Here is a 19,653-nt window from a genome sequence, read left to right as displayed (position 1 = left end):
CCACATAGTCTGCAACAAACCAGAATGCTCCTGGAGGCAAATAATACAAAGCTTTGATATGGAAAGACAAGTCACTATCCAGAGGTTGGTGAGCCTCATATCTGAACAAAGGGTTAACCCGGCATCAATGATTCATGGCATTAACTTAGTCTAAAACACCCAAATGCACTTCTGAGCCACACTTGCCATCCATACATCTCTGGCTAAGGCTGTAAAATGGGCACTGCCAACTTCTGTTTCTTTGTTTTTAATTTGGGACTAGGATACACTGGGTGAGTCCTGGCTCCACCAGTTACTAGCTGGATAATCCTGGGAAGTTCCTCATGCTCTTTAATTGTTTGTAAAGCAAACCAGCGCAGAGGGATGGTAATTTGCCCAAGGTCACACAGGCAGAAACTGAACTCAGGGCTTTTGACTGTTCCCTAACTCTTTCTGATAACTTTTTGGTTGGGACCACCATAGCAGAAAACAAAGTTGGTGGTTAGCAATTAACCAGAGAAGAGGACCCGTGTGGATTCTGTATTCACTAATGAGTGTTGCCTTTTACAGATGACTTTTTGAGCATATTCCCCTCTCTTAACACTGCTGCATTAGCTCATATCTGCTGGGGGTGACACCCTCTCTCTGACCTGCCTACAACATAGACATCTCCACAGGCACAATCATCTTGTCGGGACAGAGGCTCAGCGTCAACACACGTGCTTTTTCTACTAGAAACTCTGAGACCCCAACAGGCCACAAAAGCCCACATCCTCAGATGTTCAAAACACATCTGCTTACAGAATATGAAACACTATTTTCTTAGACTAGAGGACAACCTGATGGAGAATTTCAGTAATCACCAAGTTACTTATCTAATGCGCTGGTTCATGATTTATTTGGACACATACCTAAGTATCGATGAAGTCGTATTAAAATATGTACCAGCCTGTTTTTACTTTTACTTTCATTTTATTTCAGAGCATTTAATGCGGTTCACAAATCAATCACATCTTCCAAAAACACACTGTGTTGTTTTTCTCCTCAAAGCAGTTTTTCATACATTGCATCATTTTCTGTTCATAACAGTCCCAAGGACTGGATAGGGTTGGCTTTGCTGTCTCCATTTTAATGACAGGAACTTAGATGTGGAGGCCTTACGCTGTCCAGGAAGGGGTTTTACAGACGTTACTTCGTTTGGTCTTCTCCTCCCACCCTGTACGGCGCAAAGAGCCCATCAGTTTGCGGAAGTCTGGGGTGGAGGACAGTCTGGAGTGACATGCTACCAGACCAGTCGATCTGGTTCGGACTGTGACATAAGCTAGGGGTCGAAGTCAGGGGCACCCGCACAGGCGGACCTGCCTGGCACCTAGCCAAGGCGAATCCACCTTCCCGGCCAGCCACCAGGGCCTTGAATTGGCAAAGTATCGAATCCTGTTGTGTGTGAAGCAAGCTCTTCATGCGACACCTTCAGGGCGACCTCGGGTCAGGAACTACTCATTGTGCTGCTTGGACGCGCCGGGGCCCGAGTCTTCGTGGATCGGCCAGGCCAGGAGTGAAAGGTCTGGGAGTTCTTCCGGCCCAGAGCACCCGAAGAGCCACCGGGATCAGAAGTGCGCCCCGGTGGACCCCAAACCCTGCAGCCGGGGACGGGGGGTGTCGTGGAGTGTCCCCTCGCCCCATGCCGTGACCGGGACAACGGGTACAGCAAATTCACATGGAGCCCCAAGACTCTGGATCCCTACCGCCCCGCCCCTTCTGCAGGCCACGCCCCTTCCGCCGGTCCCAGCCTCGCGCGGGTCTGCCCCTTCCGCCGGCCTTTCCCCGAGCCCCGCCTCTTCCGCCAGCGCCGCCCCTTCCTGCCCCATGTGGGCCTGAAGCGCGTGTCTGCTGTCTGTGCCAGTGCTCCTGCCGGGTCCCCTCAGGTGTGTCGTTTCCGTCGCGCTTCCGCCCTCTCGGCCATGGGGGTCCCCAAGAGGAAGGCCTCGGGCGGCCAGGACGGCGCGGCTTCCTCCGCGGGTGCAGCCAAGCGCGCCCGCAAAGAAGAGCTCACGGGCGTGCGGTTCAAGGCTCAGCTGAAGGACCCGCAGGGCCCCGGGCCAGGTGAGTCCGGGGCGGCAGGCGCAGGGTCGGGAGCATAGGCTGGCGAGGCGGCCTCCGTGTGCCGGGCACAGCCTCTCCTTTCTGCAGCTTTCGGGTCACACAGGCTCAGTGGCAAGCCTCTGGTTTGCAGAAAACTGAGGTTCAGGACTGCTGTGTACTTCCTTGCTCTGGACTGTCGGCGACAGCGAGAGGTCCCCGACTTGATTGGGACCGTTTCATGTTACAACACATTTATTTCCCTTGCCCAGGCAGCATCCCTCAGCGAGCTCTAAAACCTCTTTATTGCAGTTGTCAGGGAAGTAAATGAAGTGTCCTTCTCTATTGAGTCCTTACTGAGTCGGCTCAGGACGGTTCATGAGACAGTTTGCTACTCCTTGGGCCGTCAGCACCGTTTTCAATAGCTTCCATCCCCCAACACTCATACTGACTTGATAACTTGTAACAAGCTACTAGAAGCCACCACAGCTACTTGTCAGTTGACCAGGAATGGGCCAGTGACTGAGATGTAGCCGACTCTATAATTTAATTACACTTTTTGTAAAGTGTGACCACCCTTCGCGACTACTTGTAATCGTTTGGAAAGTAACATGGTTTGGGAAAAACGCAATTGAACGTGTTGCCATGTGGAAGCATTGCTCCAAAATAAAACAGTGGCAGTTTTTCTCCCAGGTTAAATAAACGATTAAATTAATGGCCAAAATATCTTCGACTTCCAATTTTTGTCCTCATTTTTTTTTTTTTAAACAGACAGGGTCTTGGTCTGTTGCCCAGGCTGAAGTGCAGTGGCACGATCATAGCTCACTGCAGCCTTGAACTTCTGGGCTTAAGCTGTCCTCCCACCTCAGCCTCCCAAGTAGCTGAGATTGTAGGTGCACAACACCATGCCCAGCTATGTTTTTTTTTTTTTTTTTACTTTTTGTAGAGATGGAATCTCACTATGTTGTCCAGGCTGCCCTCGAACTCCCAGTCTCAAGCAATCCTCCCACCTTGTCTTCTCAAAGGGCTGGGAGTATAGGTATGAGCCACCACACCTGGCCTGTTTTTAAACTTTGATACCTGTACTTGCTAGTCACAGCTAGGAAGATGATACTTAGTTAGCATAGAGTTATTTATTTCCGAATTCATTAAGTATTACTAGAGGTTATTATTTGCTACGGTAGAGATAAAGTGATGAATAAAAATTTCAAAAAGCCTCTGCCATTGTGGGGCTTACAAACAGTCGAGTGGGGCAGGCAGATATTGGTCAGTAAAATCACATACATACAGTTTCAAGCACGAGTTTTCCAAAGGAGAGGTACATGGTGCCTGAGGGTGTTTAACAGGCCTTGGATCTAATCTGGGAGCTCAAAGAAGGCTCCCCTGAGGAAGTGGCTTTTCTTTTCTTTTTTTTTTTAATCATACTTTAAGTTTTAGGGTACATGTGCACAACGTGCCCCTTTGTTACATATGTATACATGTGCCATGTTGGTGTCCTGCACCCATTAACTCGTCATTTAACATTAGGTATATCTCCTAATGCTGTCCCTCCCCCCTCCCCCAACCCACAACAGTCCCCAGAGTGTGATGTTCCCCTTCCTGTGTCCATGTGTTCTCATTGTTCAGTTCCCACCTATGAGTGAGAACATGCGGTGTTTGGTTTTTTGTCCTTGCGATAGTTTGCTGAGAATGATGGTTTCCAGCTTCATCTATGTCCCTACAAAGGACATGAACTCGTCGTTTTTTATGGCTGCATAGTATTCCATGGTGTATATGTGCCACATTTTCTTAATCCAGTCTATCATTGTTGGACATTTGGGTTGGTTCCAAGTCTTTGCTATTGTGAATAGTGCCACAGTAAACATACGTGTGCATGTGTCTTGATAGCAGCATGATTTATAATCCTTTGGGTATATACCCAGTAATGGGATGACTGGGTCAAATGGTATTTCTAGTTCTAGATCCCTGAGGAATCGCCACACTGACTTCCACAATGGTTGAACTAGTTTACAGTCCCACCAACAGTGTAAAAGTGTTCCCATTTCTCCACATCCTCTCCAGCACCTCTTGTTTCCTGACTTTTTAATGATCGCCATTCTAATTGGTGTGAGATGGTATCTCATTGTGGTTTTGATTTGCATTTCTCTGATGGATCTAATTAAACTAAAGAGCTTGTGCACAGCAAAAGAAACTACCATCAGAGTGAACAGGTGACCTACAGAATGGGAGAAAATTTTTGCAATCTACTCATCTGACAAAGGGCTAATATCCAGAATCTACAATTAACTCAAACAGATTTACAAGAAAAAAAACAAACAACCCCATCAAAAGTGGGCAAAGGATATGAACAGACACTTCTCAAAAGAAGACATTTATGCAGCCAAAAGACACATGAAAAAATGCTCATCATCACTGGCCATCAGAGGAAGTGGCTTTTCAAAAGGATTGTAGGATGGGACAGGGACAGGAACCTTACTGGCAGAAGAAAGAGCACGTTTAATTGTTAAAAAGATGTAGTATCTATATTTCATGGTCTTGCACAGAGAGCCTCATGACATTCAGGTGCTACATCATTTGAACACATGTCAGAAGGAGACCCGGGTTGACAGGGCATGGGTGTAGGTGAGTAGTTGAAAGATGGGGCAAAGCTGAGTCAATGGGTGAAAGTGTGGATCCCTTGTTTGAGGCTGTGTTGAACTTGTGTTTGAATCTGCTCTGTATCTTGGATTCTCTCCTCCTCTCTTCCTCTTTATACGCTCTCATAACCTTCTATGATAGGATTGCTGGAAGATCAGGGAAGTGAAGTTGATGGCTGTTAGGAGACTTTGTTTTCACCAGGCATGTGAGGGAAGGGTTCTGATGATGCTCCCTTCGTGTAGTGGAGGAACAAGAGCTGCCAGGTTAGATTGGTAAGGACTGAGGATATTCCAGAGTGGATCAGTGTCAGCCTGTGGGAGGATCCCCCATCAAGAAGGGTTTGGCTCTAAGCCAGTTCCTTTGAAAGTGTTTGCCCACGACTCCACTGGTGATAGAGAAAAGGCCATACTGTAAGAGAGTACACTAATGGTTAAACTCTTGATCTCCTTCTCCCCACATTGCTTCTGGTTTCCCCACTGCATAAGTGGTAATTCTGATTAGCTGGATGTTCCTGCCAGAACCCTCCGTCTGCATCAGTCTTTCCCCTGGCCTTGGTGGTTGATTCTCCTCCTGAGAATTTCTGGAATCTGTCTGCTCCCCCTCTTTCCTTCATCATCATTCTAGTCCAGGCATCATCAGTCCCTGCTGGGACCGTGGCTGGAGTTGCCCAGAATTGGTCTCTCTTGCTGTTGCTTCCCTACAGCCCGTGCTGTGTGCAGCAGTCAAATGATCCTTCAGAGCTCCAAATCTGATTATGTCACTCCTCTCATGACACCCTTCAGTGGTATCCCACTGCCCTTAGGATAAAATCCAAAGTCATTTCCATTGCTTCATCTAGCCCCGCCTGCTTCTTTGACTTCATCTCAGGCTGCCCTCCCCCATTCACTCAGTCACCCCTCCCCACTCACCTGGCTCCAGTGTACCCTCCAGCCTTGGGGCCTGGAATGTGGTCTCACCCTCTGCCCCCTCAATACTTACGTTTACTATTATTAATAATAGGTTCAGCATTACTTCTTCAAAGGAAACCTTCCCAACCCTCTAATCTAGATCATGTTCCCTAGGTACAGTCCTCATTACACTCTTGATGTTTGCTTCATAGCACTTACTACAGGTGCTATACGTGTCTATGTAAGTGATTGCGGTAGGTGCTTAATAAATACTCACATTGGTCTCTATCATTAGATTGTAAGGACCATGTGGGTAGAGGCCATTTCTAATTTGCTCACCAGCACGTCTCGGGCACCCCCTGTGATGCCTGGAGCACCTGGTAGGTGCCCAGTAAATGGTGTATGGAAAGATGAACCTGTAAAGACGGCAAACATAACAGGCCAGCAGTTTCCACCCTGTAATACTCTGGAATGCTCGGAGTTACATGCTAGAGTTTGACGAATAATTCCTTAAAAAAGAGTGAGTAGTTGCACTGCTCTTTCTGTATTAACAGCCCTTGCTATCACTTGCATTCTGTGTTTTCTTGAGGGACAGAGTAGGTATTATGCATAACTCCAGGGTGCCTGTGCCGACTGAGCTCCTGTAACCCACAGTCACCTCGGCCAGAACACCCATGGCCTGCTCATAATCACCACCAGACCACGCTGCAGACGGCAGCAATGGAGTCTGGCCCCGACGCTCAGAGCGGTGCCTGGCATAGCAGATGCACTTGCTCGGTGACTGTTAAAGGAATGGCGTGGTTGCTGTGGAAAATGTTGCAGCATAAAAGGGGATCTGAAAACACCTGTGAGGCTGGCAGAGGCCGAATGTGACTGGATTTTCACTGCTGCTGCTGAGGACACCCGGGGGGCTGCTTATGTTTTGAGGGTTTACCTTGACCTAAGTGTGATGCTGGATGCTTTATGTGTAAATTAGCCTTTTTACGCTTCATACAAACCCTGTCAGGTAGGTTCTGTTCTTGTTCCGTTATACAGGTGAGGTACCCAGAGCTCAGAGTTCAGTGCCTTACTGAGTACTATGCAGCTAGTAAGTGACTGAGCGGGGATTCGTGCCCAGGAGTCTGGCTCCAATTTTGTTCTTTTCTGGTATGGTTTTGGTGCAATGGCCTGCTCATGCGTCCCCGGGCAGATGTGGCTTAGCAGCGTCAGGACTTGAATCTGAGACACGCAGAATTGCTGTCCAAGAGGAAGCATGTGTTGGTCCTCTCTGCTCAGCTAGTGGAGCTCACCTGCAGTACCAAGCCCTGTTCTGGGCCTCATGCTTCAAGGGAACATAGAGAGTGACCTGAACACAGAAGGATCTCGAAACTCTCATTTCTGGAGAGAGGTTAAAGGAAGTGTTTGGTCTTCAGAGGTGCTGACTAGGGTGATGGCAGCTGGTGTGGGAAAGAAGGATTAGATCCATTGCCTGGGGCCCCAAGGCAGAGAAGGAAGGACCCCTTAGGGATGCCCAGACACTCCCTAAAGCAGACCACGCTATTCTGATGTGTCTATGAAGACTGTAGTGTATTTCTTAAAGTTTGTGGCATTTTACATTTTACTGTATTGGTCATTACTAAGTGGGTTTTAATAGAAATATTTAGTCCCTTCCTCTGCTTTTTTTTTTTTTTGAATAAGGTGAAGTCTTCACTCCCCAGAAGAGATGAAGGCCCCAGTAAGATGTGTTACCTTTAGCTTACGCTCTCATGCGGCTTCCAACCCACTGCCATGCCCTGCCTTCCTAGTTTTGAGAAGTATGGCCCAAAGAGTGGAACCAGAGAGAGGCAGGGTTTTTTTTGTTTTGTTTTGTTTTTGAGACGGAGTCTCACTCTGTTGCCAGGCTGGAGTGCAGTGGCACGATCTCGACTCACTGCAACCTCCACCTCCCGGATTCAAGCGATTCTCCGAGAGGCAGGTTCAAGTGATTCTCTGAAAGGCAGTTTTATAGAACAGGTTCTGGCAGGAGAATTCTGTGGGCAGCGGCACACAGGTGGCTCCCAGTTGGTAGGGTGGGGTTGTGGTGGGGGTTCAGATTCAGGTGTCAGTGGTAGGGGAGGGGAGGTTGTATTAATTGCAGGAAGGGTAGTAGAATCCTCAGGCTGTTGAGAGGGGAGATTTTTGAGTGGGGAACTTCTGGGGTGGCCTTATGGGGAAACACTCTAGTGGGGTGCCCTCCTTTGGGTTTTGAAAGAGCACTGATGTCAACTGATGCTTGGCATGCTGACTGTGGGCCAGGTGCAGCACGGACACTCTGTGTGCCAGTGCACTCAGAGCAACAGGCATCAGCTCCATTGCATGAGCAGGAATCATCCAGTTCGTGGAGGGAGAATATGGGCTCTGGAGCCCGACTGCCTGGATTGGAGTCCTGGCTCTACCTCTCCTAAGCTGTGTACCTTTGGACAAGGGCCTCAGTTTTCTCATCTGTGAAATACTAGTACCTAGGGAAAAAAATACTCATACCTAGGGTGGAGGGTTGCAGTGAGAATTAGCTGATGTCATGTAAGTAAAGCTCTTGGTAATGTTTCGTTACCATGCTCTATATGGTTTTTCTTGTTATACCCATTCTACAGTTGAGGGAACAAAAGCTATATGGGGATCCAGACGAGTCATTGCCAGACTCAGTAGTCAAACCTGGGAGTCACGTTGGCACTCAGTTTGTCTCATTCCTTATTGCCTTCATGGTTTCTAAGTGTGTTCATAATGTCCTTGTGGATTAACCTACTAGGGCAGCCATAACAAAATACCATAGACTGGGTGGCTTAAACAAGAGGAATTTATTTCCTCACAGTTCTGAAGGCCACGTCCACGATCAAGGCATTGGCATAGTCACATCCTGGTAAGGGCACGTCCTGGCTTGCAGACAACTGCCCTCCTGCTGTGTCCTCACATGGCCTTTCCTCTATCCACATGCAGAGAGGGAGCTCTCTGATGTCTCCTTCTCCTCTAAGGACACCAATCCTATTAGATCAGGACCTCACCCTCATGAACTCATTTAACCTGAGTAATCTCCTAAAAGACTATATCTCCAAATACTGTCTTTTTAGGGCTTAGGGTTTCTTTCTTTTTTTTTTTTTTTTTTCCTGAGACAGAGTCTTGCTCTGTCACCTAGGCTGGGGTGCAATGGCGTGATCTCGGCTCACTGTAACCTCTGCCTCCTGAGTTCAAACAATTCTGCCTCAGCCTCCCAAGTAGCTGGGACTACAGATATGTGCCACCACACCTGGCTAATTTTTGTATTTTTAGTAGAGAGGGGGTTTCACCATGTTGGCCAGGCTGGTCTTGAACTCCTGACCTCAGGTGATCTGCCTGCCTTGGCCTCCCAAAGTGCTGGGATTACAGGCTTGAGCCACCGCGCCCGGCCGGGTTTAGGGTTTCAACATGAATTTTGGAGAGAAACAGTTAAGTTGATAGCATTCATAGTAGCTTCTGTGCAGTGTAGGTGGATCGGGGAAGGTCACAGAATGGGGAAAGCAGGTTGCAGTGGTGGCTGTGATTGTTTCTAAGAAGACTGACCTTGTTAATGTTTGAACATAACTTTTTTTTCAGGCTTGGAAGCGTTTGTGTCTGCCGCCAAGAAGCTACCACGAGAAGATGTGTATGATGTCGTGGAAGGGTATATAAAGATTTCTGTTGAGTGTGTCGAAATTTTCCAGCTCCTAAGTGGAGAGAAACGACCTGAAAGTGAAGTAAGTTGTTCCTTACATGGCTTGATGAAGAGAAGAAAAGTTAATGCTGCTGTTAAGTTTGATGAGGAAAAATGTGATAGAAATTTCCATTACCAACTTTCTATAGAAAATGATGCTTTGTCCCTGTGCTGTAGGAATGTATTCATTTTTTGCCTCCATGACCTTGAAAGCATTTTAGTGGAAAATTCTCACTTATTATTAACATTTGATGAATGACATCAGAAGGAAGGATCATAGATTCCTAATCAAAATATACTTGGTTTCAGTATGGTTTATTTAAACAAAAGGGAAACAGATAAACATGTGGTGTCACAGACTCACAACACATAATGAATTGATGATTGTTTTCTGATTCCAAAGAGATTGAACATTGGGATATTGATGCGTCTGTTGAAATCTCAGGGTTATTGCTATAAGGATGTAGATCTGAATATCTCTAAAGGAATGAGACCCAGTCATTAAGAGAATTTTCTTCTCATTTGATTTTCTGTGATTGTAAACAAGCTGTTCTTTCTTTCTTTCTTTCTTTATTTTTGAGACGGAGTCTCACTCTGTTGCCCAGGCTGGAGTGCAGTGGCGCAGTCTCGGCTCACTGCAAGCTCCGCATCCTGGGTTCATGCCATTCTCCTGCCTCAGCCTCCCAAGTAGCTGGGACTACAGGCGCCCGCCACCACGCCTGGCTAATTTTTTGTATTTTTAGTAGAGACGGGGTTTCACCATGTTAGCTAGGATGGTTTCGATCTCCTGACCTCGTGATCTGCCCACCTCAGCCTCCCAAAGTGCTGGGATTACAGGCGTGAGCCACCACGCCTGGCCCTAACAAGCTGTTCTTTATTTTGCTGGACTATGGGAGTGGGGCTACATGCAGGGCCTGGGTCCTGCAGGTCAGCCTGCCAAGCTGTCACCTTTGACTCAGGATCTGGGTGGGCCTCATCCTGCATGTTGAAGGCTTTAAGCCTACAAGTAACTATGGCTAAGACAAAAGGAGCATATATGTACAGGAGGAAAGGAAATGAGACGATTTCTAAGCGTTTCAATTCTGTCTTTGCAGACGATGTTAATATTTCAAGTTTTCGAGGCCATATTATTGCGGACAGCAAGTGATCTTTCACATTTCCATGTTGTGGGAACCAACATTGTGAAAAAGCTGATGAACAACCACATGAAGCTCATCTGTGAGTCCCTGTATGCCTCAGGTTACAGGTAGGCAGTCTGCCTTGGTGTGACAAAGGATGGGCCTTTGGGTTTGGTCTGCATTCAGCTCTCCGCAGGTGCATTTGGTCATTACCTTTATGGCTAGAGGAGAGCTGAGCTATTTCCGAGGCCACAGTGACCGAGTCTCTGCCCCCTTCCTTTGTGGACCAGCCCTGGCTGTCCCTGACTCCTCTCTTACTTACCCCTTGTCCCTCTTGTCCTGCCTGCTACTGTCCTTGCTGCTATTATCTGTTGACTGACTCCCTCTACTGGAATCCTATAGGTGCATGTGGCAGGGCCTTGCCTGTGTTATAAAATGCCACCTTCCCAGCACCTAAAACAGGGCCTTGCATGTAGCAGGTGCTCAGAAAAGCATGGAATCTGGATAACCGCAGAACAGAAAGACAGCCAAGAGCTCGCGTTCAGAGATGCCTTTGTGAAGAAGTCGTCCTCTGTATTCTGCAGTCACAGGGACTGAGGTGTGGTCTCTTGATCACACAGTGGCTCACTCCAGAGAGAAATGTCCATCTTCAAATCTTGTGTTTATATTGTTAATCCTACTTAGTTTTAATTTTTAGCGTTATTTTGAATCTTTATGCTTTTTTTTTCTTTTTCCTTAAAAAGCATGTCTTTTTCCTTCTTTTTTTCTGGTTTGGGGATAGCAAATAACACAAGCAGCTTGCAGCTGGCTTTGTGGTGAGGCGGCTCTGTGCTTCTGCTGTTCTTGACGTGTCCGATTTCCTCTGGTTCCCTGTGCAGGTTGGCTCGCGCCTGCCTGAGCCTGATGACCGCCATGGTGACCCAGGGTCCGGAAGCTGCCAGGGACGTCTGCAGCCATTTTGATTTGAATAAAAAGACCTTGTACACCCTGGTGACCAAGAGGGATTCAAAGGTGAGGGGACCACAGTGTCTCGTGCCTTCCATGGGTCTCCTTCCCTTGGAGGACTGTAGTGGTTTTTCCTCCATTCTCTGGCCCTGATCCCCACACAGATGAAATGAGAGGTGTCTATGTAGAAGGGTGTGTGTCAGCAGCCACAGGATCTGTCTGTGAGGACAGGACTCACTTCAGGCTGGCGATAGGGCCAGAACCTGGCAGAGCCTGAACAATGGGGACATCTGAGGAAGCTCCTGGGGGCTGAGTGGCACAGGGCCTTCCTGGTTGTGAGGATGACTTAGCTGTGGGCATCTCCTCTCCTGGTAAATGAAATACCCTCCATGTGCCCATGGCCCTGAAGCTTGTAGCGTGTCCCAGTCCTCTGTTCCTGTTCTGCCCACCTCGGAGAAAGCCCTTGAAGCTCTAAGCCAGTGACGTCCTCAAAGAGGACTTTTATGGCTTTTTAATAAGTGACTTTTGCCTCCCAGTTACAATCTTGTGATGGGTAAGGGTTGGATTGTGCCCAGGAAAAATGGGAGTGTGGATGGTTGGTTTTCAGGAAACCTGTGAAACAAAAATTCCCTGGTGGCTTTTGAAATTTCACTTGGGTTTGGAAAGGTTTTTGGGGAGCAGGCACACTTGGAGGACTCCTGAGCTTGAGAGAGGGCATCCTCCCATCGTGTGTGCTGGCTCCAGGTTGTCTGTCGAAGGGCCTCTTCTGGTTGCCATATCAGCTCCCCTGCTGGAATTCAGTGCTGTGAACAGCCCTGGCCAGAGTGTCACCCTCTTCCTGAACATGAAGAACAAGGGGACAGGTATCAGCCCATCCCATCTGCTGCGGTGGAGAACCACATTAGAATAATTCACTTCTATAACAGTGTGCTGCCTTGTTCTGTCAGTATCCCTGGGAACTAAGAGTTTCTACATTGCCGGGAATTGGGCTAAAGGGTTGATAATACCAAGTAGCTTTTATGGCTCTGTGAGATTGGCCTGGTGTTGAGGGTTTTACTGGAATTACAAATAAGGTATTCTCTAAGGAAAAAAATTCCAGGTCTTAATGTCTCTTAGATACTATGCTTTATCCATGTGTCAACAAATTCCATTCAGTGAGTAATGGCTCCTGACATTTAAATACGTTTCTAATAAAAAGAATGTGTGTGCTATTTGCAGACGAGGGCAAATATCACGGTTCTTTGGTCTTACCTGGCAGTAAGCCTGGCAGTAATTATCCATCAGATGCCCTCCCCACCCATCTCTTTTGATCTCAGCCTTCCCCGCCGTCTAAGTGAAATAGACTTTAGGAGCCCAGACAGCGTGGGAAAGGGCTTCCCGTCCTGAACCCCGGCTGCAGGGCCACACACAAGCCGTTTCATCTCAGGGTCTCAGGGCACATTATTTTACCTCTCCAGGATCTGTAAAATGGGAGTTACAGTCAAGTTGAAAGTGTTTTTACTTTCATTGTGTAATCTGTAATAAGTATCTTAGATTTCTTATATGTTATAGGAAATGGAGTTGAGACATTACATTTAATAAGGAACTGTTAGGAACATTTAAAAATAGAGCAGCGTGAGGAACCCCTGTACCAGCTGTCCAGCTTCAGCCGCTGTCCCCACCCTCCACCTTTTCAGTTTCCTCTGGGGCAGTCGATTATAGCAAATCCCAGACGTGAATCATATTTCACTATAAATATTTCAGCATGTACTCTAACAGAAAAAGACCTTTTAAAGAACAGAAACCACAGTGCCATTATCACGCCTAACACATTAATAATTTCTCACTATCATCTATTACTCAGTTTGGTCTCAGGTTTTTTCCGTCTCAAAAATGTTTTTACACTTTGTGATTCAGATCGGGATCCAAACAAAGTCCACATTGCATTTGGTTGATACGTTTCTTAAATATCTTTGATCCCTTTTGAGTCTTTGAGTTTTTCTCCCTCATGCCATCCCCTGCTTTTTTTTTTTTTTTTTTTAATGCTATTTAGTTGTTGAAGTGCTGGCAGGGATTTTTTTTTTTTTTAATGAATATATGTTAACATTTTGGAGGAAATTATTAAAGCCTCATGAAGAAGGAGGGTTATAGATAATATTCATCCAGCCAAAGAAAGCATTGTTAAAATCCTGTGCCAAAGAGCAGTTTTACCAAATGTATTTTGGTCTGTTTTAGACAATGTTTTGCAGAACAAGCCCTGAAGAGTTCAGGACGTTTTCTTCCTGGAATAATAACCCTGTGAGGTCACAGGGTGGGAATGAAGAGCAGGCATGTGGTCCACTTGCAGTAGGCGTGGGACGCCTTTGATGGAGAGGACTGGAAACAGAGGATGGAGCCCCAGGGGGCCACGACAGTGGCAGAGCCTAGAGTGGGCAGCTGCTGTGTCCTGGGGATCTTACCCAGTTCCTCCATCATGTCAGGACATGAAATTTGGAGTTGTCTGGGATATAAAAGATGGAAGCCAGGAGATGATAACTAAATCCCTTTTCATTTATAAATTCATTGCTGGAGGGACCCACAGGAGGTCTAGTTCTGCTGTGTACCAGCAGGATAGAAAGATGTAGAATGGCAGAAAACCTGGACCAGCATTCCAGGGCCCTGACTCCCAGTACTGTTACTTCAGTGGACACAAAATAAAAGCACAGGAACTTTCCACTAGCAGGGAAAAGACAGAACTTAATTTAATTTTGCCAGGCATGTTTTAGCATTTTACCAGCATTCATCTGGAACACAAGGCCTGTGTAGATCAAGAAAATTAACTGCTTGAATTAGATGGCATGTTTATTTGAACAATGAGGCATAGAGATGGCTTGGGAGCACCTTAAGCTTCCTGAGGACAGGGACAACATCTTGGTAAACTTTGCACCCTCTCTTGGCCTGAGATGATGGCATCTTGAATGGAATGAGTGTTTCATAAAAACTGAATTGGTGGGTTAAGGCACTGGAGCGTTGCTGACACTATGGAAGTGCTGCACATTCTCGGCACCAGTGATCATTGGATGCAAACTCCTTATTGTGATGAGACACACAGATAGGTCCTCAGAACAGAGAGGATAGTTTGAAGGCCTCAGTTTTGGAAGAAACTCACATTGGTGTAATAAGGTCTTGCTGAGATGCTGTGTGACATGGACGGGGATAAACTCAATAAATGTAATGAGTGTGCAAGGCCTTGATCCACATATTAGGGAGCATGGGTTGGATAGCCTTCCTTTTCTCCAGAAGAAACATAGACCCAACAAAATAAGATGGAATTAATTAAAGACTTGCACAGAAACCTAACTGATGCCAAGTATGGTCCTTGCACCCTGAGAAAAAGTGAAATGAAAATGGAAAATGCCACAGAATCTTGTGAAGAAGGAAGAACTTCTCTGTAGTTGAACATAAGTCGTATGTTTGTACAATTACTTCTTATCTCAGTTCTGGTACTTAATTAGCTGTGTCACCTCGAGTGAAATCTTTTTTTGTTTTTTTTGAGATGGAGTCTCGCTCTGTCGCCCAGGTTGGAGTGCAGTGGCGTGATCTCTGCTCACTGCAACCTCTGCCTCCCGGGCTTAAGTCTCAGCCTCCCGAGTAGCTGGGATTATAGGCGCCTACCACCATACCCAGCTAATTTTTGTATTTTTAGTAGAGACAGGGTTTCACCATGTTGGCCGGGTTGGTTTCGAACTCCTAACCTCAAGTGATCCACCCTCTTTGGCCTCCCAATGTGCTGGGATTATAGGCATGAGCCACCGTGTCCGGCTGAATTTTTGAACCCTCAGTTTTCTCATCTGTAAAATGGGTGTGGTGTGGGCATCTCTCCCTCAGGCTGTTATGAGGAGTAAATGAGATCACGGATGTGCAGCATTTGATACAGTGCCTGGCACATAGTAAGTGCTCTGTAAACATTGTTCTCCTCCTCCTCATCATCATCATCACTACTACTGCCACCGCCTCTCCTGCTACTACTAAGTGGAACAGAACTATCTGGAAGGCAGAGATTACTCCTTAATTTTCCCAGGCATTTTGGGGCAGTGATTTGTTGTGATATTAACTTATTTATTGGCAGTGAATGAAGGTATCTTTGGAGTAACTGTGAAGTAGAGAATAGTGCTGGGTGTAAGCAATGGAGGATCCAGGCACACCTGCTAGTTCTGGAACAGCTGATGAGAGACTGACATGACCACATGCCTTGAGTTCCTTAGATACAAAACGAGGAGTGATGTGACACAGCTTTGTCGTAATGATACTGGGAGGGGAAGCTGATCAGCGGCTTCCCTAGAGGCACTGGCTGCTGTCACGGTGTTGGGGCCCTCCCCAAACGTGCCCAGTGCCCTGGTTGGTGGCTGATGCATGTGGACAGTGCTGGCTACAACCCTGGGAAGGCCTAACAGGGTTAGTAACGTGACAGCATCTGTGCTTTGGTTTGTGGTATGAGCTAATAAGTTATTTATAATATCTCATAAAAACCAGACATCACCACATTGATGTCTCACCAAAAGCAGTACCAGCCATTTCATCATCTCTGGATTTTCAAAAACAGATTATTTTCATCAGCAAGCAAGAGGAGATGGATCTAGGCAGGCTGAGAGTCTTGCTCTACACCAAAGTGGCCAAGAAACGAAAATGTATGTGTTATAGTCAGGGAAGGGAACACTACTATTTTTTACCCATACTTTTGTATTGAGAATAGGGCTTGAAAGAGAAGGAAAGTAGAGAAGATTACCGGGGAAAGAGAACAGAAAAAATTTTTTACTTTCCATGGAGAATGAGCATTGGTTTCAGACTTGCATCCCCTGGTAACTGGGGACAAGGCTGGGGGGCTGGTGATGTTGAGACGGGAGGGGTGTGCTTGGCCACTGTGTTGCTGATTCCTTTGGCTGTATGTGGAATATGCATGTGACATGTAGGTCTCCTTTGTCCTCTAGGGAGTGTACGACGTTCGGCAGGCCTACGTTCAGTTTGCTCTCTCCTTTTTAATTGCGGGTGATGACAGCACTATAGTGCAGGTGTTGGAAGTGAAAGGTAGGTGTACTCCCTTGTCCGTTAGGAAAGCCCATTTGTTTTGAAAAACCTACTGCAAACCGTTTCTTCCAAGTTCAAAAAAAGTCTGCAGCCTTTGCAGTTGCTGTGTACACCAGATTGAAGGGTGTGGGGCAGGGAGGTGGGTGAGCGGGTGCAAAGCCTTGGTCAGTACCATTTTGATATCACTGGTCAGAGTGAACAGAGTTGTTCCTGTTATGCCGTCTGGAATGCTGAACGATGCCGTAACAGGATAAATGCAGACTTCAGAGAGGCAGAGTCGGGCAAACAAAGGAGGCTTTATGGCTATGGAACCTACTCAGACTCATAGCCCTGGCTACCTGGATTTCCTTGGGAGATGTCGTTCTAAAAAATAAAGTTAGTTTCTTTGGTGGCTTAGACCTGTGTTACGAGAACATCAGTAACAGGGCTTCAGAGAATTCCAACTTGACCACCTTTTGGTGGCTGTGTCCCTAGAGTGAGGCTTGGCATCATTTAATCTACTAGGGCCCCTTGCATTTTATCAAGAGATTCACTAAGATGATAAATGGCAGCACTTAGCTCAGCACATGGCAGTTGCTCAGTAAGATTCCCTGGAATCCTGGCCTGTCTGGAGGTGAGGAGCAGTCCCATGTCCTGGCCGGAACTCTGGGAGTTATTGAGGAGGAGTAGCAGGGTGCTGTACCCAGGGTGTTTGGGTCTCCAGCCCTTCTTCTCCCTCCCAGGATGGGAGATCTGGACTGCCCCTGGAATGTGACTGCCGGGACGATTTAGGAGGAGAGTGCAGGTGGCGGTCACCCTGTATGTGGTCAGCCTGGTCTGTGTGGGGCGCTCCATTGCTGCTGTGGTGGAGCAGCATGAGAGTGGAGATGCGGTCTCTGCATAATGCAGCAGACAGATTTTTTTTTTTCCTACTTGTTACCAGGCACTAGGTTCAGGATATCTTGCTGCTGCCAGGGCCAGTAGTTTCTTCAAATTCCCGTGGGCCATTTCAGCTGTCTGGCCTTTTATTCAATGACAGTTGGTACCATTTACACTGTTGAAGGGGGCTGGAACGTACTACAGTTTAATGTTTCTGCTGGGAAGTTTGGCCGTACACATCAAAACTTTTAAGGTGCTTATGCATGGGTTTGGATTTATGATGGGCCCGTCCCCCTGGACCTCTCATAGTACCCCATGCCAGAGCAAACTGTAGCCCCGAACCATTGCCTGGCCTCTGTGCCCGTAGGCTGCTGGCACTGAAGTGGGTTGCACAATAGATAAAGAAAAAAGATAAAAAAAACTTTTAAGATACTTGATCCTGCAATTCCATGTCTAGTCATTTATCCCAGTGAAATAATTAAAGATGTGAGTAGAGGTTTTGTTAGGGAATAATATTTATATTAGCTGGAAATGGGTCTTGTAACTATCCACCAGTAAGGGACTGGCTGAGCAAATTGGGGACTGGTCATAAGATGGAATGCAGCGATTAAAAATACTCTGGAGGCTGGCCGTCGTGGCTCACACCTGTAATCCCAGCATTTTGGGAGTTGGAGGCTGGAGGATTGCTTGAGCCCGGGAGTTCTTGAGACCATCCTGGACAACATAGTGAGATTCTGTCTCTACCAAAACAAACAAACAAACAAACAAACAAAACAAAAGTTAGCTGGGTGTGTTGGCGTGTACCTGTTGTCTCAGCTACTTGGGAAGCTGAGGTGGGAGAATTGCTTGAGCCTGGGATGTCAAGGCTGCAGTAAGTGGAGATTGCGCCACTGCACTCTAGCCTGGAGGACAGGGGGAGGCCCTGTCTCAAAAAGAAAAAAAACATGCTGCACTTAATGATTTCAAAGTTTTTTAGTGATATATGATTGGGTGTAAACTATAAAACTATAAAGTATGATCTCATTTTACTCAAATAGAGTAGCATGAATACATCAGAAGGGTAATAGTTAACTCAGATGATGTTAACAGTGTTAACTTCTCGGTACTGAAGCTTTGACTTATTCTTTTGGTTTGTCTGGTATTTTCTGATTTTTCCTTTTTCACAAATAATGAATTTGCTTTTGTAGAAATTCTGTGTGCTCAGTAAGCATGTGTGGAGCAAGGAAATTTGTAATTGTTTTGCTGCTTCTGCCCACTGTCACCACTGCATTAATAATGATACAGTGTCAAGCTCTGGTGGCCATTTCCTTGGGGATTGAAAAGTAGGAAGAGAAAGCAAAAAGTAAACAAACTAAATCACCCAAAATTCTACTGCCAACTTAAAAAATCATGACCATCTCTTTAAACACATCTCAGCAAGTCTAAGCAAGAGAGAAATTGTATTAGTTTGTTATACCGTACATTCTCTTTCAAATAGCATTTAATTAATTTTAATATGAGAAAAGAAAAGTAAAATGGAACTAAAGACCTACTGAGCTTCTTAAAAAGTTCTGTCATTGGTTCGCTTGTAGGTGCTCTTGATTTCTTTTCTTTCTTCCTTTTTGTTTTTGTTTTTTTTTTTTTTGGAGACAGCGTCTTGCTCTGTTGCCTAGGCTGGAGTGCAGTGGTGCGATCATGGCTTACTGCAACCTCAAACTCCTGGGTACTGGTGATCCTGCCACCTCAGCCTCTTAGGTACCTAAGACTACAGTAAGACTACAGGTGTGCACCACCATACCCAGCTAATTTTTAAATTTTTTTTTAGAGACAGGGTCTTGCTATATTGCCCAGGCTGGTCTTGAACTCCTGGCCTCAAGGGATCCTCCCACCTTGGCCTCCTGTAGTGCTGGGCTTACAGGCATGAGCCACTCTGCCTGGCTTCTTGATTTCTTATGTCATGGAAGTGGTTATTTCTACCGGAAACTTGTATAGTTTAAAAAAAAAAAAAACTTGAAAAAGTAAATGGCATTGTTTGCTGTACCACCTAAACAGTAATATTCTCTCGTCTATTCTCATTTTCAAAATATTTTTGAATTTAATGCTTTGAAACTTTTACTTTCAGAATTTATTCCTTGCATTTTTAGCTCAGGGATAAAGGAAGATAGGATCTCTACCATCAATATTTTATTATCCACACTGAAAACAAAGGTATGTGCTTGGTGATCAGCGTTTCTGTTGTCTGTTTTCCCTTGGGAATGGAGATATTCTCCGGTGTTTTACAGGACTGTAGAGCTACAACATCTTATGTTACATAGATTGTTGTATTGGTTGAGTGGAAAACTCTTCCCTAAGCAGAAACTTGTTCTTGTTGATGAGCATATCCTGGGGCTAGAAGGTTAAAGAATAGCTGAAGCAGCCAGTGATGTCCAGACATGGCTGCTGTTTT

At 46.2% G+C, this 19,653-nt stretch overlaps 1 protein-coding gene and 1 non-coding gene across 7 annotated transcripts in view; both read left to right on the top strand.

The window, feature by feature from the left end:
- Nucleotides 1-1,816: 1,816 nt before the first annotated feature.
- Nucleotides 1,817-19,653, top strand: part of URB1 (URB1 ribosome biogenesis homolog) — a 110,737-nt gene continuing 92,900 nt past the window's right edge. For 4 of the 6 annotated variants that reach the window (XR_010154419.1, XR_001712457.4, XM_016938461.4 and 1 more), the window contains exons 1-6: nucleotides 1,834-2,082; nucleotides 9,168-9,307; nucleotides 10,359-10,510; nucleotides 11,261-11,393; nucleotides 16,274-16,370; nucleotides 19,330-19,415. Coding sequence is in view for 3 of the 6 variants with exons in the window: in XM_016938461.4 (XP_016793950.3) it covers nucleotides 1,941-2,082; nucleotides 9,168-9,307; nucleotides 10,359-10,510; nucleotides 11,261-11,393; nucleotides 16,274-16,370; nucleotides 19,330-19,415 (750 nt within the window). In the remaining 3 variants the exon portion in view is untranslated. Of the gene's footprint in view, nucleotides 2,083-9,167; nucleotides 9,308-10,358; nucleotides 10,511-11,260; nucleotides 11,394-16,273; nucleotides 16,371-19,329; nucleotides 19,416-19,653 lie in introns of all 6 variants that reach the window. The other 2 variants (XM_531425.9, XM_063803494.1) reach the window with 2 other exon arrangements.
- On the top strand, nucleotides 17,490-17,625 carry LOC112206694 (small nucleolar RNA SNORA42/SNORA80 family). The gene has a single exon (XR_002941125.1). It is a non-coding gene; the product is annotated as a small nucleolar RNA SNORA42/SNORA80 family (small nucleolar RNA).

Source organism: Pan troglodytes, chromosome 22, assembly GCF_028858775.2.
Source record: "Pan troglodytes isolate AG18354 chromosome 22, NHGRI_mPanTro3-v2.0_pri, whole genome shotgun sequence".
NCBI lineage: Eukaryota > Metazoa > Chordata > Mammalia > Primates > Hominidae > Pan > Pan troglodytes.
Note: the sequence above shows the minus strand (reverse complement) of the source record. Positions and strands in the feature narration are given on the sequence as shown.